This window comes from Halichondria panicea, chromosome 8 (assembly GCF_963675165.1).
Source record: "Halichondria panicea chromosome 8, odHalPani1.1, whole genome shotgun sequence".
Classification (NCBI taxonomy): Eukaryota; Metazoa; Porifera; class Demospongiae; order Suberitida; family Halichondriidae; genus Halichondria; species Halichondria panicea.
In genome coordinates, this window is record NC_087384.1 from 5029784 (window position 1) to 5056973 (window position 27190).

General features: G+C 42.1%; 2 protein-coding genes, 1 long non-coding RNA gene and 2 other non-coding genes across 7 annotated transcripts; 4 read left to right on the plus strand and 1 right to left on the minus strand.

Moving 5' to 3' along the window:
- Window positions 1–1809: 1809 nt before the first annotated feature.
- LOC135340301 (uncharacterized) lies at window positions 1810–2838 on the plus strand. The gene is made up of 2 exons (XR_010396292.1): window positions 1810–2492; window positions 2552–2838. It is a non-coding gene; the product is annotated as an uncharacterized LOC135340301 (long non-coding RNA).
- Window positions 2839–3172: 334 nt separating this feature from the next.
- Window positions 3173–9123, plus strand: LOC135340279 (uncharacterized). Its single transcript, XM_064536603.1, has 6 exons — window positions 3173–3286; window positions 3578–4100; window positions 4266–4423; window positions 4503–4688; window positions 7513–7660; window positions 7717–9123. Exons 2-6 carry the CDS (start codon window positions 3581–3583, stop codon window positions 9018–9020), a joined length of 2316 nt encoding a protein of 771 aa, XP_064392673.1. The 5' UTR covers window positions 3173–3286; window positions 3578–3580; the 3' UTR covers window positions 9021–9123.
- Window positions 9124–9232: 109 nt separating this feature from the next.
- On the plus strand, window positions 9233–25300 carry LOC135340271 (rab3 GTPase-activating protein non-catalytic subunit-like). 3 transcript variants are annotated; one of them, XM_064536594.1, is made up of 32 exons: window positions 9233–9856; window positions 11451–11550; window positions 11816–11915; window positions 12105–12152; window positions 13754–13925; window positions 14219–14315; window positions 14666–14749; window positions 15046–15194; window positions 15515–15603; window positions 15808–16040; window positions 16347–16495; window positions 16736–16968; window positions 17386–17450; window positions 17686–17747; window positions 18313–18412; window positions 18632–18753; window positions 19045–19345; window positions 19537–19553; window positions 19615–19695; window positions 20159–20270; window positions 20492–20667; window positions 20951–21146; window positions 21383–21532; window positions 21779–21964; window positions 22061–22131; window positions 22236–22307; window positions 22421–22497; window positions 23180–23366; window positions 23675–23725; window positions 23901–24143; window positions 24588–24749; window positions 25056–25300. In XM_064536594.1, exons 3-32 carry the CDS (start codon window positions 11899–11901, stop codon window positions 25218–25220), a joined length of 3867 nt encoding a protein of 1288 aa, XP_064392664.1. In that variant the 5' UTR covers window positions 9233–9856; window positions 11451–11550; window positions 11816–11898; the 3' UTR covers window positions 25221–25300. The 3 variants fall into 3 exon arrangements, with proteins under 3 accessions (XP_064392664.1, XP_064392665.1, XP_064392663.1); XM_064536595.1 differs by having other exon boundaries at window positions 9233–9844; XM_064536593.1 differs by lacking the exon at window positions 9233–9856 and adding an exon at window positions 10870–11012.
- Window positions 18111–18192, plus strand: Trnal-aag (transfer RNA leucine (anticodon AAG)). Its single transcript has one exon. It is a non-coding gene; the product is annotated as a tRNA-Leu (tRNA).
- Window positions 21175–21247, minus strand: Trnar-acg (transfer RNA arginine (anticodon ACG)). Its single transcript has one exon. It is a non-coding gene; the product is annotated as a tRNA-Arg (tRNA).
- Window positions 25301–27190: the final 1890 nt, after the last annotated feature.

Below are 27190 nucleotides of genomic sequence, written 5' to 3' on the forward strand. Positions count from 1 at the left end.
ACTACTTCCGGTGTGACATCTCTACTAGTAGATCATCTAGCTAAGCCTAAGGTATATAGCTAGCTATAGTGCTTGCAAACTTCCAGTTCCAAGTCCATGTCCAGCTTGCATGCTGCAGGCAAAGTTTTATTAGTCATAGATATCTGTGTGGGCAGTCCAACATCTCTAGCTCCTGAAGAGTGGAAAGCCTCTAATGTAACACCAATATTTAAAGCAGGCGACCCCAAACTAGCGTCAAACTAGCGTCCGATCTCATTACTATCGTTACTATCAAAGGTGCTGGAACGCATTGTTCATAATAAGGTAGTGGAGTATCTTACTTCCAACAACCTTCTTTCAACACTTCAATTTGGCTTCAGGCGGGGCAGTTCTACCCAGGAGGCAATCCTCCATGCTACTCATGACTGGCACCGCTCATTGGACAATGGCTCTAGTGTAGCTGCTGTTTTCTTTGACCTGAGCAAAGCCTTCGACAGAGTCCCTCACCAAGGCCTCCTGAAAACTCTCTGGTCAGCAGGCATCTCGGGCAGCCTACATAAGTGGTTTACTAGCTACCTCACAAACAGGAAGCAGAAGGTAGTCCTGGATGGTCACTCTTCGTCCACCGCCAATGTCAATTCTGGAGTACCACAGGGGTCCATCTTAGGCCCCCTTCTGTTCAGCCTATACATTGATCCCCTAACAAGAATTCCTCTTTCTCCGGGCTCTCAGCTGTTATTGTATGCGGACGACATACTCCTGTACAGCCCCATTAGAAATGAATTTGACGTCTTGGATCTTCAAGGAGATATTGATGCCATAGCCAACTGGGTCAACACTGCGGGTCTCACTTTCAATCAGTCAAAAACCAAACTGCTACTCCTCTCCAGAAAGAGACAGCCCCCGTCCATCATACTCTCTACAAACTCAGGTCAAATAACACAAGTGAACTCCTTGTCCTACCTTGGAGTTACCATCACAAAAGACCTTAAATGGAATAGCCACATCTCCAACACCTGCGCTAAGGCAAAATCTAAACTTGGCTTGTTATACAGGCACTTCAACCAAGCAGATCAGTCCACTCTTTCCTCCCTGTACAAATCACTGGTGCTCCCACTCCTTGATTACTGTAGCAGTGTGTGGGACCCCTCATCTTCTTGTGCCATCAATCAGTTGGAGTCGGTTCAGAAGTTTGGAGCGCGACTCTGTACCAAACGCTGGTCAGATCAATACTTACCTCTGTTAGCTAGTTTATCTTGGCCCTCTCTGAGCACAAGACGGTCTCAACAGAAAGTAACTCTGTGCCGCAGGATCATCAGGGGGGAATCAATTCTCCACTCATCAAGGTTCACACCCAATCCGAAACCTAACCCTCGGCATTACCATCATGACCAACCTCTACTTATCCCCTTTGCCAAAACACTGTCATATCAATCATCATTCTTCGTAAATGTGGTTCCACTCTGGAATTCCCTACCAAGCAGTGCTGTCTCTGCAAGTAGTTTACTTAGTTTTAAGGCTCATGTGCGGGATTGTTTCAATTAATTACTTACTTATAATTAATTGTCTGCTTGCCCTTACTTACAGTTTTGTGTCTGTTAATTAATTTGTATTTCACTGTCCTTGTCACTGCCTGCACTTTTTAGTTACTTGTGTTTTTTTGTTCGTTTTGTTTGTTTTTGTTGTTTTTTTTGTTGTTTTTTTGTTTTGCCTTTTGCTGTTTTTGTTAGGGCTACCTTAATATTAGCTCTCAGTTGCTAGTTGGTACGCACCTATGCTCTGCATTAAATTTTATAAAGAAAAAAAAAAAAAAAAAAAAAAAATGCCCACGCTCATTTTCACCCTTCTACCACCCTTCTACCCTCACGCGACTTCCCGATACAGGCTCTCCTTTTTCCTAACTCTACGTCTATTTCTTTCTTTATTCCTCTAATTAACTACCGTATTTTATCTCATTGAACGATTAAGACAGTATTTTATCTTATTGAACGATTGTGATAAAGAACAGAAAAAGGAGAGCCTGTGTAGAGGCTAGTCTTCCTTTAGTGCCTCATGACCTCTCATGGTGTTACACTGATGTTGTGCTTTATTTAGAGTTAGAGTAAAACTAAAGAAACAAAGACTTTTTACTACAGAATAACTACAATTTTACAAGGTTTGATCCCTTTTTAAGAAACAGTACTCATCCATATTACTATTCTTCAAGTTTTCCTGGTTGTATGTATGTAGGTTGATCTACTGAAAGGCAAAAATCGCCTATTCATACCATTTAGAATGTGTTGTAGTGTTGCGTATGGCTTATTTCATCTGACGTTTTATGCTCCCTTTTTAAGAAACACACATGCTTTTAAAATTATACTGACTTCATGAGAGTGTTTATCAATGTCAGGTCCATCAACTGGCACAGGTTTTGTGCTTTAAATTTTTGTCAGTTGCAGAAAATATGACTGGAGGTGTAAGGCCTGATTATCGGCTTATATAGTAAGAAACAGAACTGGGATAGAAAGCTCCAGGTCAGTGCCACAGTGTTTTACTAATTCATTCATATGCCCCCCCCTCCCCACATACACAGTCATACTATTAGATCTTCATCGTACTATCAGTATGCTGGAAGAAATTTATGAAGCTGAAGAAGGAAGAGTTGATTGACTATTTTGGGCTACATAATTAAAAAACGAAATGAAAGACTTTGTTACATGCAAAAGACCTGTACAGTTGTATAGCACCAGCTCTACTTCATGCAGTAGCAGCAGTAGCAGTTCATTATGCAGCTTATTATGGCAGTTTAACTTTATATGACTTGTGAAATGTTGATAATTTATTAAAATTTGGTATTAATAAAATGTCGTACAGAACATGTTACAGAGAATATTAATAATGGCTACAGTACTATCAGTCTATCTATGTTGTCTAGTTCTTGTGCATACAAGCCCAGAGCTCGTATCAAATGTGAGAATGGACATGAACACAAGCAGTATTGTCTAAGTATTAAAGTGTTGTTTCTGAGCTTCTCTCTTTCTTGTTGACTTTGAGAATCCCTCTCAGTATTTAACATGAGGCAGATTCTTGGGATGTCAACTTGCATCTGTCATCAATGACTTCTTTCAGAGTTAATAATGACTTGTTCCCTCTGTTATTTTTATTGCCATAGTTTGGAGGCAACAAAAGTAGAGGCAAAGTGATGCATTCCAATGACGTAGCGTGTCACGAGCTTCAAATTTTCTACCGTTGCCAATCGTTAATCCTTCCCTTCCTATATCTTTGGTCTAAGCAAGCTCTGACATCTCTGAGCTACTATCCATGACTTGTAAGTTGAATTAAATGCTGTGTCTCATTGCTGCTATAGATATACAGAGTTAATGTCAGTCGTGTGATGGTTGTTGATCTGGTTAAGTCCTAGCATGTGTAAGGCCACTCCTGGTTTCTGGTCTGGAAAAGTTTTTCTCTTAATTATATGCTGGCTGGCAGCGCGGGAGGCTTTTAATTTGTCATTATTTAAATTGTGTTTGTTTCACCGCATTAACACACCCACATGGACCATTGTACCCGTGCGTGCGTGATGGCATAAACACATGTCTCTTGTCATGCCCTCCTGCAGACAATGCAAGCTCGGCTTCACACCTTTCTTGGTCGACTATCTGTTGAACCACTACCTCGTAGTCGTCCATTCTCTACTGCAGCTGACGGATGCCATTACATGTGGAGGGGGGATGGTCCAGGACTGAGGTCTAACATCATTGCTGTGTGTGACCCAAGGACTGAGCTGTGGAGTCTCTTGCCCACCACTGGACCTCTACCCCCTGGAGAGTGTGGTGGTCGCTCTGTTTGTGTAGGTCGTTACCTGTACACCTTTGGTGGTCGTGAAGGTTGGTCTTCTTACTTCAATGGCATTAGCAAGCTTGATCTAGACACTCTCCAGTGGGCCAAAATTCAAACTTCTGGTAGTCAGCCTATGAAAAAAGGTGGTTGTGACCTTGTCCGTGTGAATGAGAGAACTCTGTGCTGCTTTGGAGGAATCGGTATTGAGGGCTCCACACAACCAGGATCAACATTCACCAAGATTAGACTGTCTGATGGAAGTGGATTGACAAACGAGTTCCATTTATTTGATATACAAAATGGTACCTTTTGTCAATGTGCACATTCGCTGTATATGCATATACATTTATAAGGTATCCTCCAGCTACTGGTGGGTGGAGTTCCACCCTCACTCACATAGGAAACCATGTTCATTTTTATATCTATGTTATAAGGATGATGTACAATTCTCTAAATTACCCTTTCAGGTGTCTGGTCGTCCCCTGAGCTCAGAGGAGAGAGACCTCCTCCCTGTAGTGGCTTCACCTTCACCATGGTGGACCAGTACAGGGCAGTCCTCTTTGGAGGGATCCAACCTGGCCATCGTAAAGTCAATGATATCTACCTGTTTGACTTCAGGACCATGGTGAGTTGGAATTAGTAACTATATATACTTCCACATTGAAATGCATAATGCTGTGTGTTCACTGTGTGTATATATGTAGGAGGTGACTAAGGTGAAGCCAGCGCAGGGAGAGCCATGGCCAGTGGGGAGGTCAGTCCATGCTGCCTGTTGTCTCAACTATGGCCAGGACCACCCTCAATTACTGGTGTACGGAGGATGTAGTGATGACAGGGAGACACTGGGGGACATGTGGATATTTAATGTTGACACTGGCAAGTGGACGGAGGTGAGTCTTGTCCTCGGTTGTGCATGCGCAGCGAGGTATACGGCTGTGTGTGTGTGTGTGTGTGTGTGTGTGTGTGTGTGTGTGTGTGTGTGTGTGTGTAGACATGTTGCAGCTGCTCAAGGATCAATAAAGTGCAAGTAAGCGTTTCTATAGGCTTCTTGATTGGATTGCAATTTAGAGATTTGTACTTCGTTCTTGAGTTATAGAATGCCATTGCAGCTTTTTTTAAATTAATAGTACGTAGCAAAACTCTAGAACGCTAGCTATTTGGTAGCTGCAAGAGTGCAAAGCTGCTTGGCTGTTTCATGCACATCCAATGGACTTTGAACTTTTGGCTTCCTTTTTAGCAGTGATCGTTCATGCACGGTCGGTCATCCCACATTTTGCATCAATGTAGCTAGATTATAATATAGTAGCTGTAGTACTCATGTTTGATGCTTCCACCGAGGCGTCAACATGCACCCGCAGTGTTTTCATTATGAACTATTGTTACTAACACGATAATTAAATAGATTCACAAGTCCTACTTGGCTGATAAGTGGTGTGTGTGTGTGTGTCTGTCTGTCTGTCTAGACTGCTATATAGCTGCTCAATGATTAATAGTCCTGAGTAACGCATGTTTTCTTGAATTTCTTTGCAACATAATGCTTGGTTTTCGTTACTTTGGGGTGGGAAGAACATTGCAGACTCGTATGCAGTAAAATCTGTTGATATAATTGAGCTATATACTATGGAATGCCGTTTGCATGCGAGACAAAATTCAGGCAGAATGTAATTGGTGTGTGCATCCAATGTAAGATCGATTTTTGAAGATCGATTTCTAATAATCGATTTTTTACAGTTCATTTTTTTATTTACACGTGCACAATCATTGACAATCGATTTGATAATTGATTTTTGATTATTGCAAATCGATCATTGAAATTCGATTGTTGATAATCGATTAGAAATTTGTTTACAATTATTGAAATTTGATAATTGATAATTGAAAATTGATTACTAGTGGGATTGACTTTAATACTAGTCTCGAATCCAGGCCGATTATAATGGATTCGAGACTAATACAAACTAGGTAGTTAGCCAGCCTCATTCCAGGCCGCCCTCGAAACTCAGAGCAAGCACAACTCCTTCTCTGCGGCTTGGAATCATGGCTCTTGGTTAGCTATCTCACATGATAGGCCACATGACTATAACGCAAAAGCGAGAAATTAATTGTTTTTTTGTAGAGAAGGGAGAACCATTTAATAATTGCTACACATGTCTTTGCCCCACATAATTGATTGGTCTCCTTGGTATTAGAAAGGAGGGCCATAAGTTACAGTAATGAACTGTTCAGTTGGTGCTATCTTTCGTACACCCATTTCTGAGTTATATGCTTTCTTGCCAGCACTATTCTTGGGTCATCTTGTGTGCTAGAGAAAGAGCCTTGGTGATTCCAGATAGCTGTAGGGAATAAAAGTCGTGAATAGTGGCTTCAATGCAACATTTCTCTATGCAAAGAGAACATGGTAGAATAAGATTTTGGTTATCCTTATACCAAAGTGGAAATAGCTGGTGAAACCACAAGCGCCTCGATTCTAGGCCGCCCTCAAAACTCGGAGCAGCGCTTTTCTCTTTCTTAGTGGCCTGGAATCGAGGCTATACGACCACTAGAACTAGCCAGTTTCTTTCGCTTAGCCAGACCTTATTCAATTCACCTGATAATAAGTTAAATTGTATTCTTGATTTAGTTGTAGGCAGAAATATATACACTGACACAGACCTGCTTTGGTCATCAGAGGTCTTTTTATTCAACTTTTATTCAATTGTCTAGTCTCATGAATCAACCGACTACCAATTGTCCATGCCTCCATCTTGATTGATAGGTTTCACTGATCTCACGCGATACAGCTTCAAAATCGATTAGTAAAAATCCATTATTAATAATCAAATATTAATAATCGAATTTCATTAATCGATAATCAAAAATCGATTATTAGAAATCGATCTTCAAAAATTTGGATGCACAAAAGCCAATTACATTCTGCCTGAATTTTATCGCAAACGGCGTTCCATAGCTCTGGACTAGAACGCTATATATAGTATTGATAGCGAGGAAAGAGCTGCAAAGCTGTATGCACAGTTTCATGAGACTGCAACAGCTATTAATTATGAACTTTGTGACCTTTTGGCAACCTTCTTAGCATGTAACAATCATGGTCCCACTCTTTTGCACCATTCCGGCATGCAAACTATTTGAACAGCAAACGTATTAGCGTCATGTGCATAGCTTTAATTCCACTGAGGCCGATGATTTCATTATGATACAGTGTCTATACATACACACCTCCGTACGTACTGGACGGTTACACTGTAAATGTCTTACCAAGAGTAGATAAGCACTTAACACAAAGTTTACTCAACAGCACTCGTTAATTGAATAGTGACGACAGTGATGCCACACATCCACGTTTACTACAGCAGTTCAATTGAGACTAGTCTATACTTTTACTCTTATCTTAATTGGTCTTACTGATAAGCAGCCCAGAGAAATAATATTATATGAGCAGGGAGATTTGAGAGCCTATAAGCCACCCACCGTTGGCGAACATTGGCATTGAGTTTTAGATATACACCTTCTAATTTGGCACTAGGTATAACAAGCATTATATAGATCAGGATCAGTTCTGACATTTGACAGTCCTCTGTATGCTAATTGTCCACACCTACTTTTTGTGGTAAAGGAAGACGCATTGCCCTACTTCCCTGCTTTAGGGAAACTTGTTTATCATACTATTGTACACACAACAATAATTTATCAGGACATCACTTTTTGTGCCTCCAGGTGACACCTCCTGAGTCAATGACACCACGTGGCCTTCACTCCATCACTGCCACCAGTCTGGGACCAGGACTCACTGAGGTCCTTGTGTTTGGAGGCCTTCGGGAGTTGCTGGGAAATAGCATTGCAGAGACCACCCTACTGAGATTCGGTGTGAAGTTTATCTCAAAATTCACCACACCATTTTATCCCTTCTCATATATACAGAGTTGATTGGACCTTCAGTGTTCGTTGCTGGACCCTCAACTGGGAAGTGGGCTCTCGTAGATGTGGCCCACAACGACACTAGAGGCTCCGCCCAACGACTGAGTGAGAAGAGGATCAGACAAGCAACTGCTCGTGCCTCATCAGTCAGTAAGACCAGAGACCACTCCTCTCAAGACCGGGTGAGGGCTCTGGAACAACAGTTACGAGCAGCAGAGCAGAGAGAGCACGACACTCAACGTCATCACCAACTACAGTTGCAAGACAAGGATCGTGAATTGGCTACAAAAGATCGTGAATTGACCGAGGCTAACCGTCGTCATGGAGATGCAGAGGAAAGAGTACAGCTGACAGAGCAAAGAGAGCAAGCTACACAATTACTTTTACAAGTGAAAGATCGTGAATTGGCTGAGGCCAACACAAAAGAAGCTGACCTGTCTGCTCGAATCACAGCTCTAGTGAGGGAGTTAGAAGGCAAGACGAAAGAGTTGGCAGCACACAACACAGAGGTATGGAGGATTCCGGCCAACAGTGTGATCATTGGCAGGAGGATTGGCAAAGGAGGGTGGGGGGAGGTACTGGAGGGAACAGTAAGGGTGGCCATCAAGCGAGTACACGAAGAAATTGCCTACCCAATTCACATCGAAAAAATGGAGATAGAAATGAGGCTATTGGCTGAAGTGCGACACCCAAACCTTGTGCAATTCATTGGTGCTATTTTTGATGAGCAAAACCAAGTCAATCGATCCCCTCCTATCCTCGTCTCCGAGCTTCTGGACATGAATCTCCGACAAGCATACGAGTGGAATCAACTAGACGCAGGAAACCGCCTCTCGATCTTCATGGACATTGCCCTTGCTCTGGACTACCTGCACCAGCGCTATGATCCCATCATCCACCGTGATGTGAGTGCTCCCAACGTCCTTCTCCAGCGAATGCCCAACCACCAGTGGAAAGGGAAGGTCTCTGACCTCGGCTCAGCCAACTTCCTGCAGCATGCTCATACGATAGGAGAGGGGGCCATAATCTACTCTCCTCCTGAAGTCATCCCTCAAGCCTTTAATCCTCTCACTCCACCTCTGAGACAGTCTGTCAAGATCGATGTGTACAGCTATGGCATTGTCCTCTGTGAGGTGACTGCTAGTCGATTCCCAAGTGCTAAACATTATCGAGACATGATTCTCCAAGTAAAGAGGCAGCGTCCTGCAATGTATGATCTGATACTCCGTTGCACTATGAGAGAGCCCAGCCATCGACCCAACATGGCACAAGTGATTGTGGTACTGAACAAAATAGAACCCTTTTAGCTAGATCTATAAATGTGAACTATAGTACCTTCCTTTTAGCCTCTACACAGGCTCTCCTTTTTCTGTTCTTTATCACAATCGTTCAATAAGATAAAATACTGTATTATTCGTTCAATGAGATAAAATACGGTATTAATTGGAGGAATAAAGAAAGAAATAGACGTAAAGTTAGGAAAAAGGAGAGCGTATCGGGAAGTCGCGTGAGGGTAGAAGGGTGGTAGAAGGGTGAAAATGAGCGTGGGCATACTGAGCTAGAGATGTTGGACTGCCCACGCAGAGGTCTACGACTAATAAAACTTTGCCTGCAGCAAGCTGGACATGGACTTGGAACTGGAAGTTTGCAAGCACTATAGCTAGCTATACCTTAGGCTTAGCTAGATGATCTACTAGTCTAGATTGTGTGTTTAGATTCTATCACTATTGTGTCTTTCTACATGCTATAGTAGAATAGCTTAGTCATCATTATCATATAGCAGGTAGCTACTGCCACCAGAGCTGGCCATGCTGGTTCTCTGATCTGACTTGCAGCACAGCTTGGTGGTTGTCTCAGTGCAGTGCAGTACAGTACAGTCTTACTCTGAATGCGTGGGAGAATACCTTACGTCACGATTGTGGGCTACATATCGCCCACGTTCATAAAAATCCTTGTGGATCACGCGATTTCCCAAACCAGGCCTTACTTTTTCTTAACTGTACGCCCATTTCTTTCCTTGCTGCCTCACTATGTCTTGTTTATGGATGAACAGTGACAACAGCAAGAAAAAGTAAGGCCTGGGAACGAGGCTACCTTCCTTTCTAGTTTTTGTGGCAGCGCATAGGTTCTGGTGGGTGATAAAGTACGTATCAACTGTATTATGTAGGTGTTGAGTGTAGTCAGTTAATTAAGCCAAAAAAATTTATCATGTATGAATGACGATGTACAAAAGAATGCAGGTGTATACTTATAATTATACTGACACAAAGATAAAAATAATGTATGACATAAACTATCAAGTGAGCATTCCTGTCGAGTTTGTAGAGTAGCTTTTAACTCTTGAGAAGTATAGAACAGAGTGTACGTATAGTCCAGGTTGAAGTGGGAGGTCTGGACATTCCCTGTCGGCCTGTGAGGGGAGGGAGGGTTAATAACTAAATTATATGACTATATGCCTCCCTTGAGGCTGTTATACCAATAAAGGGGCAGATGATAAACCTAGCAATCAAGGTCAAAGTCGAACTGCAATGGTTGATAGCAAAGCTAGTTATAAACATACTTTAGTTCTGTGAAACCTGCATATTGGAGATGGAGGTACATAAGCTTACAATTCGGTGTTTTTTCACACAAATCGAAATCTATGCACTAACATAGCAGCTGTAGCTATCAGTAGTAGCCTCGAGACCAGGCATTCGTTGTCTGAAAGAACGCCTAGCTGGTCAAGTTCCAATATAGAAGTTGTTAGGAATTTCTTGGACCGATAATTGCCCGCAACAACCATACTTGCCCGTGAATCATGTTCACAACTACTCAAGCCTAACCATGTACCACTCGCTGACTCAGCTAAACGAGTTCTACATTGGAACTTGACCAGGCGTTCTTTCAGACAACAAACGCCTGGTCTCGAGGCTAAACATCAAATGAGTGGCAGAAGTAGATCTATCATTTCTTGTGTACCTTGGTGATCACTGGCATGCATCACTGTAAATACTGGTAGTCTATCACTGGCATCACTGGCATCACTGTAATCACTGCATGTGTAGACTAGGTGGGACTCTGTAATCATTTAATACTCTTCACGGATCCATCTTACACGATATATCTTACATGAGATTGAGACAGCACATCAACCCAGAATCCGCTTGGCTACAAAAAGACTTTTATGCAACAATGATCTTTACCGTCCCAGGATTTTAGTAAATAAATAAATGGAGACTGAGCTGCTACTCGTTGGTACCCTGCCCCAGGGCTCAGTGTACAATGGTCCTCTGAACAGTAGCTCTACTAGGACACACTCAGTAAGTGCAGGCCTAATTAGAGATCAGAACTACTAGCTCTGCTAGCTCTGCTAGCTCTTGTAATAAAATGACGCCGTGTAAAATGTATGTCAGCTGTAAATGCACAAGTAGACTCGATGTAAACATTGGCCATTGTCCGTTGTGAACGAACTAAATCTTATAATTAAAAGTCCGTTTTTGTCTGTTGTGGTATGAGCAATGACGAAATTATTTGGATCATCGGCTTCTAGATCTAGTAGACTACACAATACTGACCTGTACCAGCAACTTAACTAGTATGACCTGAGGGGATGCATGCCACTAAGTATTGATTACAGTAGGCGTGGTGAGGAAGAGTTAGAGTTAGCTAAGGTATATTTAGAGCGTTTCCAATATCCGATACCGTACATGTATCTGACATCATCGCTGGAGAAATAAAATTGATTATGTTGTGTGTAGAACTCTGGCGATGGTGTGTTGGTGAGTGTGTGCTCTACTGGGCGACTGGTAGCGTGTGTCTCCCCAAACTATCAAGCCCAGTTCATCAACGGAGAGATTGGTAAGAATGATATAGTTGTGACATGTCACATCATTGGTCAGCTAATCAGTGTACGAGGGTTTCCACAGTCTGTACCTATTGGTTCCACCATTGCATTGATATCATCTTGGTAATACTCATTTTAGATTTTAGAGGGAATTGAGGTATTTAGTATTTTTTAAAGGGAAGACTCCAGTGAGTGACCATTAAATAATTTCTCTTACTCCCTTGCCCTTGTGTAGATCCATGCACTATCACCATCCCCCACACACACACGTACACACAGAGTCCGGTGTCCAATCAGATGACAGCCCTTCCTTCCTCTACACCAATGCCTTCCAAGGGTTACTGGATATTGCCCGGGAACCAATGAGCACCAAACCAAGGTAACCACGGTACCCACTTCTGGCATGTTATAATTAGATTGTTGCTGGGGCTATATTTTTGATTCAAAGGCTGTACACTGCTAACCCTAACCCTAACCCTAACCCTGCATGTATCCTATTATTACTGTCTATTAATTATTATTCTGACTATGGTATTCTGTGAAGTGACTTGTTGTCCATTCACCGCAGACCCCAGGCCACTGCTGTTCTAGTTCTCCCCATTGCTTTCTCCATCAAGTGAGTCGTTCATAGGTGCACCAATGATGTGCACAGCATTTTCGAAGTGGTGTATTTTCAAATATTCAACACAAACTAGGCCTGGTTAGATAATGTGCATGAAGTGCATGAAGTGTCTATAGCCCCGTTATAGACAAACAGGGTTTATGTGTTATATAATAATATGTGCATACAGCATAGAAAAAAATGGTGTCATAAAAAAAGTTGGTGTTTTACAATAAAGGTTATACATGTACATGTAGCTCTATTTGCTCATTAAAAATTTCACTAGTAAATTTTGAACACAAATGCTCCTCAGAGAATCATTCCTCAAAATTGTTTCCAGGGGTTGAACCATGAATTAAGCATTTCCTCCTCTCTACATGAAACCCTGTCTATATAAGTTTCCTGAGGGCAGAGGGACACTGTAACCATAGACACTGAATGCCCATCATATAGCTGGTTTAGAAACAGCATTTCATTGGCTACACTAGACTTTGCCTAAGGCAAAGCATTGTCTTTTTAAATCAATAGCCTTAGCAACAGCTTTATTTCTTACTATTGTCAAGTCAACAACTCTTTCTCAACTGCATTGAACATGCTAAAGAAGTTCTGAACACCTATTGCCTCTGTATGGATGAGCTAGTCCCTACCTACATGCAATAAAAAGCTCTTGCAAGAAACATCGAGAAACCATTCTTCTGTACCCAAGCCTACATTTATTCGTTTCTGCAAGTTCAAAGCTTCCATTTAATGCAGCACAGAATCAGTGAAAGAATATAAATGCCCAGAAGACGTGCTATACAATGCAGTTAATACAGACAATATTATATGTACTTTGCATTGTATTCTTGTTGATATTGATGTTCAAAAATCAAAAATCAAAAAAATCAATCAATCAAAATTTGTCTGATGTACTAGTATTGTATTCAATAGCCAGAAGCAATAGAGCACTGTAGAGCTCATAATAATTATAATTATAGCAACAACACAACAGTGGGATCTAAATACTAGTGCGCATGTGTAAACCTTAATTGCCTTGAATAAGTCCCATAGTATACCTCCTCTGCTCCTCTGAGGCACTTTTCCCATGTACATGTAGTTTCCATTTAGACTTATCAACTAGTGTCTTTGGTTCTTTCTAGAGTAAGTATCAACCACGGCACATACATGTATCCAGTATGTAGAGGCTGAGCGAGCATATATAGTAAAAAATATATACAGTGGATTCTGACCCCAAAGTGGAACTCCTTTTATCAGACACTATAGGAAAAATATTTTGGCCATTGTCTTGAGGTGGCCTTTGTCCTTTGTTAAGGTCTTGAGGTACACACGCAGCCTGGCCTTTATATTGCAGTTGGCCTTTCCTCTTTAGACGTGCCCATTATCCCCAGGCTGAGTTGTCTCTAAAATAACGCTAGGTCGCCAACCGTTCTATAGCTATTAAAGAAGAATCGGCCTGGGAACAACGCTAGCTAGGTTCCACTGTACAGTGAACAAAGTCTCTCCCACTATCATTATAATTATCGTGGACTATTGTAATTATTTGTGTGATATTAAGTGGTCGTTTATATAGTGAAACTGAAACTGATGTACCGTCTGCTAGAAATGTATTTTGATAGATCTGGGACAGTTCAACGATCAAGTGTGGTCTTGGTTGGTTTCTCTGATGGCTACATACGAAGCTACTCAATGTCTGGCCAGCGAGTGATGTCTCAACTATTGCACCCTGAGGCTGTAAAGAGACTGAGTTGCATGGCAACAATCCCCACACAGAGGAGCTCCCCCAGTCAGGTGAATACATGTCGGACTCCTTGTATTTGTGGCCATTCTTGGGCTTAGGTTGTGCAAGCTTATGATTAATATTTATTGGTGATTGTTTGTCTTTAGCTTAATTAAATTGTACAAGTTATTTGTCACATGTGTATTGGGAGACGCAATCGTGTACAGTAGCCTCAGGTCAAGTCCGTTAACTAAAAATGTACAAATGAAGAAAATAATAATCTGCAACACATTTCGTACAACAAAGCGTAATGGTGTCCCCCATTGTTGTAATTATGTCTCTCTTTCTCTCGTTCTCTCTGCAGTGTAACGTGGTAGTCTCGTATCCAGAGCACGTGTGCGTGGTGGATGGTGGGAGCCTGGTCAACGTTATCAAGACCTATGTGGAGAACAAGTCAACAGGTATAATAATTGTTATGAACTGCAATGTTCGAAACCCAATATATAATATTGCAATATACCATAATATCGGGTTTCAGATGCGTATAGTTGTCACTTAGTCATTTACAAATGACACTGTACAAGCCCTAGCTATGTTGCATAAATGCCAAATTCCAACTGTTGGCACATGCTCACTTCTTTGCGATCTAAATGTATGGGAAAACTCGTAGTTCGCAATCGAAAGAGCCTAACATTCGAATCCCCATATACATGGTAACTGAATAGATTTTGCTTTTTTTACCCTCGTACTAATGATATAGCCCAGTAATTTTGTTAAGAGAGAGGCTGACTGATCTGTGTTTCTCTTGCAGAGGCTGAGGGGGAGGAGGTGTCTGTGAGTCACAAGAAATGGCGGCTCCGTGATCAGACTTCAACTATTGATGTTGTATTACTGGGTGAGGCAAAATACGTAGGGACTTTATATGATTACGTATGCTGATAATGTATGCATGGGTGTGTCAGAGGTACAGTGAAAGCTAGCTATATAGGTCATGCACTTACATGTAGCTTAGCAGGCCAACAGTAGTCGGTGTAAGCCACTGATATAACATGTTTGTATTCTCTTTGAGCTTTGAGGCCTTCTTATAGGGTGACCATGTATAATTTGGTATATGCGTACAATGTAGATGAGGTTTCATTTCTTTCATTGCACAGGTCAGTATAATGATTATGTCTACCTCTTCCTGTACAGGTCACTCGACCCCCACAGCTTTTGACCACCTCTGTGAAGCTAGCAGCGTTGGTGGCTTTGAGACCACACTCCGCTCCACGCCCACCCCTGAGGCACACCTTATCACAGTTGGGGAATCCCCCATGATCGCTCTCTACAAGATCACAAAGGTGAGTACTTGGTGCGCTGCTCAATCGGTTGGTTTTACCCTGTGCCAGCTGCGTGCATGGTGTCAGTCCCACCTGTGTATCTCTATTGCTATTGTTATCAGACAATTGTTTGCAGGTGTATAAGGCTATAAAGTGCATGTCTTCCCTGTGAAATGCACTAACTAAATGTACAATTGTGTAGGCTAGCACTTCAGCGAGATTGCTGTGTACAATCATGTATATACACTGTATAAGACCATGTATGTATTGAGCCTACCAGTTGTCAAATGTTCAGATTAAATCATTCTTATCTCCTCCTTCTGTAATGGTATTGCCCTCAGGACGCTGGTCACCTGAACATGTCTGAGGTAGTACACGCTGTTGCCTCCAAGGTGTCCAATGCTGTGCTGGGGAAAATATCACAGGCTAGGTGAGTAGATGTACATTTACGTAAATGCTTGCAGGAGAGCTTTCTATGACTACAATCGTATGTACAGCAAATATTTCATTCTCTTCATACATATATTAATAGCTCCGTACGGCTACATTCCGTATAAAATCTCCTTTTACTACGTTTGTTAAAAGCCACCCTCCCACACACATGCACCTTTGTCACTCACACACACCCCCACAGCGGCTGGCTACGGTGGTCCAAGAGTTCTAATCCTGCCCCCAAACCTCCGGCCAAGAAGGAAAAGGTCCAACTCTCCACCAACCTCCCTATGACAACCAACGTGCCAGACAGTCGACGCTCTGTGCTCAGTATCACCGTCTCCCCTCAGGGCAATCTGGCTGCCCTCGTGGACTGCTTTGGACGAGTGCTCCTGTTGGAGTGTGAGGGGCTTGTGGTTAGGAGAATGTGGAAAGGTGTGCAATAAAATTAAGTGTACACACAGTTTTTCTACATGTACATGTAGCTGTAAATGTTTACGTGCATGCATGTGCGTAAATAATTTTGGAACAGTTAATATTTGTTGTTATCACGTGTATAGAGCACTACTTAGAGCTTGAAACTACCAAACTACGTTTTCTAGTGTCTTAAATGGCATTTAACCATTTAACATTATGTCTATAATAGTTGCTGCATGGACATTGGTGGTTATACTATTGCTTTGCTATAATTTTTCATCTTTTATGTGTGATTACTTAGATAACCATCTATTTTCCCTCCAGGTTACCGAGACGCTCAGTGTGGGTGGTTGCTGGTCCACGACACGCCCAGTACAGGGCGTGGCAAGAGGAAGAGAACCCCCACAGTCTCACCACACACAAAGAAGGCTCAGTGTCTCTGCATCTATGCACCGCGTAGAGGAATTGTGGAGGTGAGGAGTGCAAATGTGAATGACTTCAAATTATCCAATTATGTTGTATACACTGCATGCATGTATAAAATTACTGTACATGTATTTGAGTGTAGAGGCACATTTTACAGTGTTTTTGATACAGACTGACTTAATATACTCACATGTTTTTACATGCACAAAGTTGGTACATGTACATACTTGTACAGTGCACAGTGCATAGTGTACCTTTCAAGTCATTGCCCCACCCCCCATGCACAGCTGTGGCCGGTTCAGTCCGGCAGTAGAGTGGCCGTGTTTCAAGTGGGGAAGGACTGTCAGCTGCTCTATTCACCACATGGCACTTTCACCTTCAACCTTGATGAAGAAGGGGGTGCGGTCAGTAAGGAAAGGAAGGCTATACACAACGAGAGAGGGATACGGGAGACAGTGCTCCTCCTGTGTCCGGATGGGCAACTGGTGACCTTTGGAGTACCCTTCCCACTGCTGACACGGTAACGTTTGAAAATAGTACATGTACGTACGTGTCATTACATCTGTGACTTAACAGAGGGGGGAGAGTACATGTAAATGTCATAAACGTTGCTGCGCTAAAAATATACGGCATATATAAAGATCAAGTCCACGCAGTAAATGGCTAATAGTTGTATACTGCACTTTAAATCGAACGTGATACTCTATTTATAAGAAGCGTTTTGCAACGTCCATTGAGTGTGAAATCAACGCACTTCGAACAATGACGTGTGTACAATACTGCATGTCATGTATGATTGTTGCCTGCACACTTTTTGAAAATCAAAAATATTCGATGGTGGCCAGTTAATAATTATACCTCTCTGATATGTGACATGCACTCTGATTGTCTCCATGGCAATAACAAAATCTCACTCTGTATGTTGCTTTTGTTTTAGACTGGGTGATCCGACCTCATTCGATGCTCACCTAATGAAGAAGCTCCCTCAGGCTATACAGGCTGGCACGTAACACTATTTTACACACTTTAGCTTCGAATGTTCTTTTCAAAGGGGAAATTCATTCGTGTTACAGTCATGCAATCTTTATGGTTCATGTTACAGTATAGTTAAACTGTATGCGTACACTTTACGTATACTCTTGTAAGCTACAAAGCTTGACAAATGACACAAATGACAATATTTTTAGTTGTTAATTAACGCACTACAACACTCAGTACATTGCTAACACACCTCCAGGTGACTCAGATCTTCTAGTGCAAGTTTTCTCTGGTCTCAAGTCGTCCCAGAGCATGAAGCAAGTGAGTGTATGCTTCGTAATGTCCGCGTGGAGTCTGTGATACCGTAGCCTCATTGTGTAACCTGGTAGCGTGGAGCCTGTGATACCGTAGCCTCATTGTGTAACCTGGTAGTGTGGAGTCTGTGATACCGTAGCCTCATTGTGTAACCTTGGTAGCGTGGAGCCTGTGATACCGTAGCCTCATTGTGTAACCTGGTAGCGTGGAGCCTGTGATACCGTAGCCTCATTGTGTAACGGTAGCGTGGAGCCTGTGATACCGTAGCCTCATTGTGTAACCTGGTAGCGTGGAGCCTGTGATACCGTAGCCTCATTGTGTAAGATGGTAGCGTGGAGTCTGTGATACCGTTGCCTCATTGTGTAACCTGGTAGCGTGGCCGAGCGGTCTAAGGCGCTGGTTTAAGGCACCAGTCATTTCGATGGCGTGGGTTCGAATCCCACCGCTGCCAGTTATTTATTTTTGCGCATTCACTTTTGCACATAATACACACTCCGATTGTTTGCACCAAACGTACGTACCTCATGTTATCATTTTAGTTTTGTCAATTGTCAATTTTATCCCTGCACAGGCTGTGGATATTCTAATCGGAGCCCAGCACACTCAGTATATTTCCTATGACGTCATAGTGAAGATGTTACAAGTGGCGTTGGAGAGAATCGATAGAGCAGGTAATTTTGGCTATATGCATGTGTACAAAATTTCACTGAAATCTCACAAAACAGTGTAGCCACTTTCAGGTATAAAAATCTACAATATCTCATTAAGTTTATCAATCTTTCATCCGTCCATATCAAGTGCTATTTGCTCACTGTAAAATTATTCTGTATACAGTATAATTTCTGTACTATACACTGAGTTACCCCGCCCCTCTCTTCTGCGTACTTCAGACCTAGCAGTGTACCCTCTGTTTCGGTACGTGACTGGAGTGAGGCAGGCCACTGAGCTGTTGCAGGGGGTGGAGGAACTGGCCAGCACTCAAGACACACCCTCCACAAGCAAGCTGGATGAGGTGACTACTGTACTGTATGTAGAACAATACTGAAGGATTAATTGATAGCTAACTTGATTGTCTGTAACTGTAAGTTGGGATTGTCCAATTTCACTTTTAAAATTGGGTCCCCCTTGATTCCTGTAATGATTGCTTTCCAGTGTGAAAGGCCATTTAACTCTATTATAGCCTTGCTATTTATTTTTTCCAAAATATGGCATGCATGTAATATGACATAGAATAAACATTCAGAATTAAGCGATTGCTTTGACGTGTGTATTTTCCCCGCCTCCTCTTCCGACCCCCCTACAGTCACTACGGACCCTGTGTGACATTCCCCTAGACAGAGCTGGGACTATCTCTTCCTGTCTTCAAAATTACTTCTCTGGCCTGTCCCAAAGAAAAACTGTTATTAAAAGCGTTGATCTAAAGGCGTTTGTGAAATGTTTCGAACTTCCCTCAAAAGTAGGTAATGTTTTGCTCGGTTCTAGTAATCCAATGGGAAGTGAGGAAGGAGGTCGTGTGACCAGGAGCTTGTCTCGCACTTACTCCTCTCAGCCCCTGAGACTGAGTCTGAAAGAGGGACTAGCGACATCCACACTGCTGGATATCGGTCAGTGAACGTAGCTAGTAACTGCTACCATAGTAATGTTTTAGTACATTTTCTTGCTAAAAAAAGAACCCAACTGCTGTATATAAATCATGTGCTAGCTGTAGCATCAACGAACTCTACTGTATAAACCAGTTTACGTATGTATAGGTAACTACTATTTGCATAAATTATGTTATATTTCCTCCCCGCAGGTTCCACGTTATTTCTGGTATGTTCCCCACACCCCTATAGCTAGTGTGTCAGTCACTAACTACCCCTCTCCTGCATAGAAACTACTGACTACTGACGTGGCCGATTACTCTCTCTCCACTCTGTACCAGTCTTGTGGAGTGGTGCCAAGGGACTTGTTGGTAAGCATTTAGAGCTACTGAGTACATGCATACAAGCCTTCAAGACCATCACATTTTGATAGATGCACGCATGTATAGTCGTGGTCACCTGGTATGGGCATGTATGCATAGCTATACATGTACATACAAACAGAGTAAAACATAATTATGTTCACTGGTAGAAATACATGCTATTGAGACTTACGCATGCAGGGGCCCGTTATCCTCTTAACCTGTGAGTGGCTGTATTATAGAGAGTGGCTTAATTGGCTACATATATATAGGATGACAGCATGCACATCCACATAATTATATGTGCACTGATATATTTACGCCTTGTTGTATGCAACTACATAATTATAATACCAGGAGCATGTATATCTGTCACTATCGGCACAGCCTGAATGCTCCATTTTGCTTTTATTTAATTTAGTTATCACCGTATCCGACAGCTAACCCAGTATGTGTGTGTGGCTTTTTGCAGTCACTGCTGTGTCTGGTGTGTGTGAACGGAGTAGCTAGTGAGAGAAGTCCAACTGAACTATTGAAGAGACAACACAAGCTGCTAACACTCATCTGTGCACTTCCCAGCTCAGGTCAGTCTATTTAGTTTTTTGGATGGGAAATGGCACCCGGAGTTTTGCTGAGAATGAGGTTTCTCACTGTGTATCCAAGTGTGTGTAACTTGAGTTCAATTCCGAGATCCTTTCTACACATAGCTCATAGAAAGTTCTACATGTATCACTTGACGTGTTTAGACATACACACAACTAATATATACTCCCCTCCCCCCCCCCACACACACATACATGAACAGAAATCAGTCCAAACTCCTCAGTCATAAAGGGTGAAGAGCCCCGCCCTGATTTGTGGTGGGCAGTGCTGCAGCTGTGCTCCGAGAGCAGTCAAGTGGGCCACGCCCTACTGGTGGCTCTAGTCTGTCAGAAGTTTGTCTCAGCCTCCACTAACGAGGACATGGAGTCTGGAAACCAGGTGAGCTACACTGTGCATGCATTTATTTAGCGCTTATTGTGCTGATAGTCTATTGTACCATGCATGTACATGTACATGTACTCTACCTAGTCCTGCCTTCTGTGGTGGAGATAATAAGTATCTGTGACCATGTAACTACAGTTGTAATACTAAATGGTGAGTTTTCCTAACTTAAATTGAAGTACGTAAGTGTGTGTCGGTGTCGGTGTTTGGCTTGCTGTTTCATACACACGTAGTAGTTGTAATCTAGACTCATATAGTCACACATGCACTGACCGTTCAGGATTGGGAGTCATGGGAACCAGTCTCGTCTGAGAAGGAGCGTTGGATCACCCTTACTCACCAGCTGGAGGTCCTCACCTTTGTCTCAAATCTGATTGGACGTGACTCCCTGGCACACCTCCCCCCAGCCCCGTACGCCTTCTCTAATGATGATGACAAAAGGGTTATTGAATTAAGCAACCTTCTGCCTTTTAATAGTGAGTAATTAAAAATGCAAAAAAGAGTCGACCCTGCCAGGACTCGAACCTGGAATCCCCTGATTCGTAGTCAGATGCCTTATCCATTGGGCCACAGGGCCACACACATACAATGCTGTATGCAAATTACTGCAGATTTTTGGAAGTTAGGGGTGTTTAGCCTTATAAGGTACACACACTATACATGTTAGCAAAAAGTTATGTCATCAATTTTTTATTCTTCTACTGCCATACAGGTGAGGAGGGAGCGATGTGTGCCGGTAGTCTGGGGAAGTACGGCCCCGGGCTTATCGCTCACTGTCTGGCCAAGTGGCTAGTGACCAATCATATACCAGCCGAGTTTGTTGCTATAATACCATCTGATCCACATGACAACAATGATCCAAGTAATCCTACTTGTATATGTAATATATTATATTATAGGCTTCTTGTAAGCATAATATTTTTGGTGTGTCTAAACATCGATCTGAATCATGATTCCAAAGACTTGCACATTAATCCCACCTCCACACACACACACACATCCCACCTCCGCACACACCCACATGCGCACACACACCCACACACACACACACACACACACACACATATCCGCATCATCTACCACCCACCATTCCTCCACCTGCACCTAGAATACTCACGACTGGTGTTTCAACTGAGCCCCCTACTGAAGCTGCTCCCCTGCACACTATCACACCCGGCCCTCCTTATACACTGTGCCTGGCAGGGGGTCCACTGCTCTATGCAGGGGGTCATTGTCGAGCCAGCTGTCACTCTGGAATATCTCAGTCTTATATCAACGAGGAGTGCTTTAGCAGGTGAGAGAGAAATTCACAGTACAATTTATACGTGTATAAGCTTTTCTAAATAGATAATGTCACTTTTATAAATTGTACTCTCTCACAAACTTGCAGGATTGGTTGGAGTCCTTTGGCACTGTGTGTACGAGAACCAAGTGAACCGAATCATAGAGAATTTGAAGAGGGTACGATTGATTTTTTGTCTATAAGATTCATTCGATTAATTTGTGCTTAAGAGGTACATTGTAGCAAATGTACTAAAGGTTGAAGGTATTTCTTTTCCTTTCAGGGAGGAGTAGTTGATGATCAGTCCAAGGCCACCCTCTCTGTGTGTAGAAACATCTTCTCTTGGCTGTATAAGGTATATGCATGTAGGTAAAGGATCAGCGTGCAGTACGTACCATAGATTGAGCACATTTTATATACATGTATCTTACATGTATCTTACTTATTCAATAAGTCCGTTTTAAACAGGTGAATTGTCATGGTGGTGAGCTTGGTACGGAGGAGGAGAGCGAGTCTGTACAGGGAGACCTTATACCACTAGCAACGTGAGTGTACAAAAATCCTTTTAAGTTCAAAGCTCCTCAAAATGTTGGCCAGGTATATATACTGTGGTTAACAGTTGTCATGAGTGCAAGTACGTGGAACCTCCATTAACGACCACCTCAGAAGAGCAACCACAAGCTATATATATAATGGCCAAGAGCTCAGGTCCAGATTGAAATTACAATGACTTTCGATGTAAAGCAACCTCTTAGGAGCGGCCACCTCTCTACTCCGTATAACGACAGCTTTCTAGTCCCAGTCTGATCAGCTTTAGCAATGGAAAATAACCTCCCAGAACGGACAGCCACACCCAAAATTAGCAGAAAGTTATTGCTGAGATGGCATTATTTTGCACAATCGTGAAAATCTAGCAGTAGCTTGTCTCTATACAGCCTTTTCAAAGCTTGTATGAGCTATAAAGAAGCAGTTAGCAAAGCTCCAAGGTTCATTTGCAGCAAGAAATGACTCATAGAGCATATACATAGCTGGCAATCGAAACCTCCTAAGGAATACCACCTCTCTATAACGGCCAAAAGGCTGTTCCTCAATGGTGTCCGTTTTATGGAGGTTCCACTGTCCTGATATTGTATAAAAGGCAGAAGAATATTTATCTGCGTGTGTATTGTAATACATGTACATGCATCTATATACTGTATGAACTGTTCACCCCTGCCCCTCCCACAGCCCCCCGGGAATGTCTGACCTGATGGACGTGGTCCAACGGTTTCCTCCCCTACCCCCCACAGTCACAAAGACCTACCTAGAGCTGCTGTTACTCGCTGAGCTGTCAGCTGCCTCACCTCACACACTCACACTTACCACCTTCTTCCCAACATGGCTGAGAGGGGCACTCAAGAAGGGAGCTTACAAGGTGGGATTTTAACATACGTACATGTATAGTGTAGACGTTCCACTGTATGTTTATATTGTGTTCTGGTAATTTTGGATTCTATAGAATTTGTTAATAATTAAGATGACTTGTATTGCTGCAATACATTGTAAAATCAATGAATTTTATTTATACGGTACTGTGTGTATATAGCAATGTGATTAAACCCACACCCACTCTTCACTTTAAAGGAAAAGGCCTGTGTAGGTGGCTAAGCAATTATTTGCTTATTATACAGAAGCATAACTCGCAAGGTTCGTGTTTTATATCTTTTCACCTCATAAATGCAGAGCGCATGGCAGGAGCAAATCCCTGTGCAGCTGAAACAAAAAAGAACTAAGGTACAGTCATACATGTACATATACATGTAGTTATGGACATGCATGTACTACGTACGTACGTATTATCCGCTATAATTATATTATACTGAACATTGTACAATGCGTGGTCTGTGCGTTTCTGCAGTATGTCAATAATCAATAATTACATATAATGTATTTGCTTGTTCTCACTCAGTGTCTGTGTGAAGCGGTGGTGGTGTACCTCTCCCCCACTAGCCCACCCCCTGTACCCCCCACCCTGGCTAGCCACGCCCTCTCTCAGTTACCCCCTACTGGCTCGGCCCTCAGCTTGGAAGTGGCTAGTCACAGAGACATTGTGTTCCTACTGGTAGACTTGTGGCAGCTGGACAGTGACGCAGTGAGGAAGCAATGGGTGACCGGATTCTTTGCAGCTGGACTGGCCGAGAATGGAAGCGAGGTGAGAGCTAGAGTATGGACTCAGAGTACAGGTTCTCCGCAAGGTTTTGCCAATCAGTGGATTTTTTTACGCATTACTTTTAGTTTGAACTCGGTCCCTTGAACATTATACATGTACCTATATTTAAGTGCCCACAAGATACAGTTTTAACTTGGCCTAAGCATACAGTATACAGTCATGTATATCGTGTTTCGAATGTGACTTTCTTTGGATTGCCAATTATGAATTTGAGCATATTTCGCTATCGAAAGAAACGCAAAGAAGAGTGAGCATAAACTATATCTATGCATGCAATTTGCAATACATGTAGTTAGAAACGCAATTAGGCTTGTATGTGTCATTCGTGTAATTGATTAACCTCGCATTCGAAACCCAATTGTAGAAGAGTTCCTCATGGTACATGCATGGTATATTAATTAACGTTCTCTGTCCTTCATCCGCTAGGTGTTCATGGGCATCGAGGACAAGAGTCGTGTGAGCCAAGAGTTGGTGCCGTTCAGTGGACAACTGTGTGACCACCTCCTACAGAGGGTGAACAGTAAGAGCCGACAGCTGGCTCTCATGGCTCAGGTCTCTCCCAGCCTTCTGGAATACCTCAGAAACCAAGTGTGTACATTACTTATGCACAACCCTATACATGCACGTATCACTATTATTTTTGTCTTATAACACAGCCATGCATGCACGTTATCATATTGTCCTTTTCTGCTTATTTCTTATACCCTACAACAATTGATGCATGCAGGCTAAAAATTGTAATACTGTTTGTTTCGTGTGCTTCTCTCCCTAATGTTCCTTAGCTGTGTATGCATATTTACATTCAAGTGTACTTGTGGTACAGTGTATATACGTGTAACCATTGTAAGTTGACACTTTGACTGTACACTTCCTCCTTTGAATCTATTTCTGCAGGGAAAACGGCCACTTCCGAGTGTGTGTACAAAAGTGGAGCCATCATGGACGTGTGTTTCAAAACTGTTATCGCTCCTTCAGCCCTATGTGGCAGCCAAGACGTCAGTAGCCTCTATTCTAACTGCGCTAGCACAGCTTGTTAAAAAATGTTCAGTTGACTCATAGCAAAGTAGATACATGTAGACGTGTCTTTTTTCTTTTCTACTGATTGAATCAGCATTGTGTATGAATTTTGTCTAGGAAAAGTGAGAAGCTATAGCTATAGTGCATGCATGATTGATACACAACATAATTTTATACTGGAGTTTGCAGAATCTTTGCAACACATGAATAAATTAAAGTGTTGAGCACTGTGGTTCCGGGAAATGCTCATACATTTAAGTATAGTATATAAAACAGACCACAGTGTGTACACAAAATCCATATAAGGAACGTGTAACGTTCTACGCTTTTACTGGTGTGTTGCAAAGATTCTGCAAACTCCTTGTATATACTATATAATTATGGTTGCACCAAAGATCAAAGGCGTATACCGTATAGCAGGTAATTTTCGGGGGGCAAATTTAGTCATTTCATGGATAATATTTTCGTTGTTGCTGCTTGCACTGCAGGTAAGGCCACTGTTAGTTGCATACTTGTTTCAGATGAGAATCTAGCTCAACCCCGGCCCGATGAGGGGAGGGAGGTCTTCATTACTCATTACCGTATAGTGGGTAATTTTCGGGGGACAAAATATTCGTGGTTCAGCAATATTGAGACATTTCGTGGATAATATTTTCGTGGTTGGAGCTTGGATTGTAGGTAAAGGTAGGCAAGGTCGCTTGATGACGTCATATCCTGTTTTTTTAACTGACGAAAATTCACAAAAGGACGGAGTCTGAACATTAAAATAATTTTAATTTTTTTTACGCAATGGCTTTTTGGTGCACAATGCAACTTCCACATGGCACATCAAATGGCACATGGTAAAATAATGCAATGTCAGCAAAAAAAGGACTTTGACCTCAAATAATGGCTGACATCAGCAATATAATGACTTAATTGAGGAGGTGAGCAAAACCGAGGAGGGAGGTTGATCTGAAACAAGTATGTAACTAACAGTGGCCTAAAGGTAGGTAAGGTCGCTTCATTTGTGGGCAAAATATTTGTGGTCATGCAGACTTTCATTCACGAAAACCACGAATATTTTGCCCCATGAAAATTACCCTCTATACTGTATTTGCTTTACACGCTCGAGTAATCAACTCGACTGCGCCTCGTGATTTATAATTGTCATGCGTGTAAATCAAATATACCACTTGAAGCCATATATAGTTTAACTATAATTATAATGTATACCGTATAGCAGGTATATTCTAGAGATAATAATATTGTTCGTGGTTTAATTCGTGGATTAGGCATATGCATGTACCGCAAACATTTATAACCGCGAATTTAATATCGCATGCATGCATGCATGGGATGAAGTAATACCGTGTTGAATCAACCGTCAACTCGACAGAAACAGTAACTTGATTAGTGTCCATGATGGTATACTGCATGTGTCGTCGATAAGCATCAATGAGGTAAAAAATTATCATTATAGGTATAATAAATAGAAAGATACCTGCTATACGGTACCTCGCTTGCGCATGCGCACCGAGGCATAATAATAGGCACTATGAAAATAGCTTAATGATATTCATTGAATTACACATGCGCAGTAGTTCAGAACACGCCCACATTTTACATGGCAGTAAATTTGATTGTAACAATGCTAGTCCAATCAATGTTGAAACCACATCTTTTGTGCTAAGGTTTGATATTTTTTGCTGCTGAAATTAACCCATTTTTTAACCTAGGTCTTTTATTTCGCTGCTTTGTATGTTAAATAATTTGAATAATAGGTGTTATTAATAGGCTGATGAAATTGAATAATAGGCTAATCAAGTGCGAAATAATAGGTGAAAAAATTTGAATATTTGGCACAGGCCTAATTTGTATAAGGTACGCTGACTCTCAATTGACCCCCAAAACCCCGTATTTCCTACGCCCTTGATATACACTCCCATAATTATACATGTACAGTGGCGGATCTAGTGCAGGGCACAAGGGGCACGTGCCCCCCCCCCTTTCTGACAAGCTCGAATAAAACT

What these genes read in the sequence shown, in the direction of transcription:
- LOC135340271 (XM_064536593.1), top strand. Translation starts at nt 10,923, where the DNA reads ATGGAGACTGAGCTGCTACTCGTTGGTACCCTGCCCCAGGGCTCAGTG. An exon ending in CGCGTAGAGGAATTGTGGAG is followed by an intron (nt 16,496 to 16,735) that starts GTGAGGAGTGCA and finishes CCCCATGCACAG; the next exon opens with CTGTGGCCGGTTCAGTCCGG. An exon ending in TGGAATACCTCAGAAACCAA is followed by an intron (nt 24,750 to 25,055) that starts GTGTGTACATTA and finishes CTATTTCTGCAG; the next exon opens with GGAAAACGGCCACTTCCGAG.
- LOC135340279 (XM_064536603.1), top strand. Translation starts at nt 3,581, where the DNA reads ATGCAAGCTCGGCTTCACACCTTTCTTGGTCGACTATCTGTTGAACCA. An exon ending in TTTATTTGATATACAAAATG is followed by an intron (nt 4,101 to 4,265) that starts GTACCTTTTGTC and finishes TTACCCTTTCAG; the next exon opens with GTGTCTGGTCGTCCCCTGAG. An exon ending in ACACTGGCAAGTGGACGGAG is followed by an intron (nt 4,689 to 7,512) that starts GTGAGTCTTGTC and finishes TTGTGCCTCCAG; the next exon opens with GTGACACCTCCTGAGTCAAT.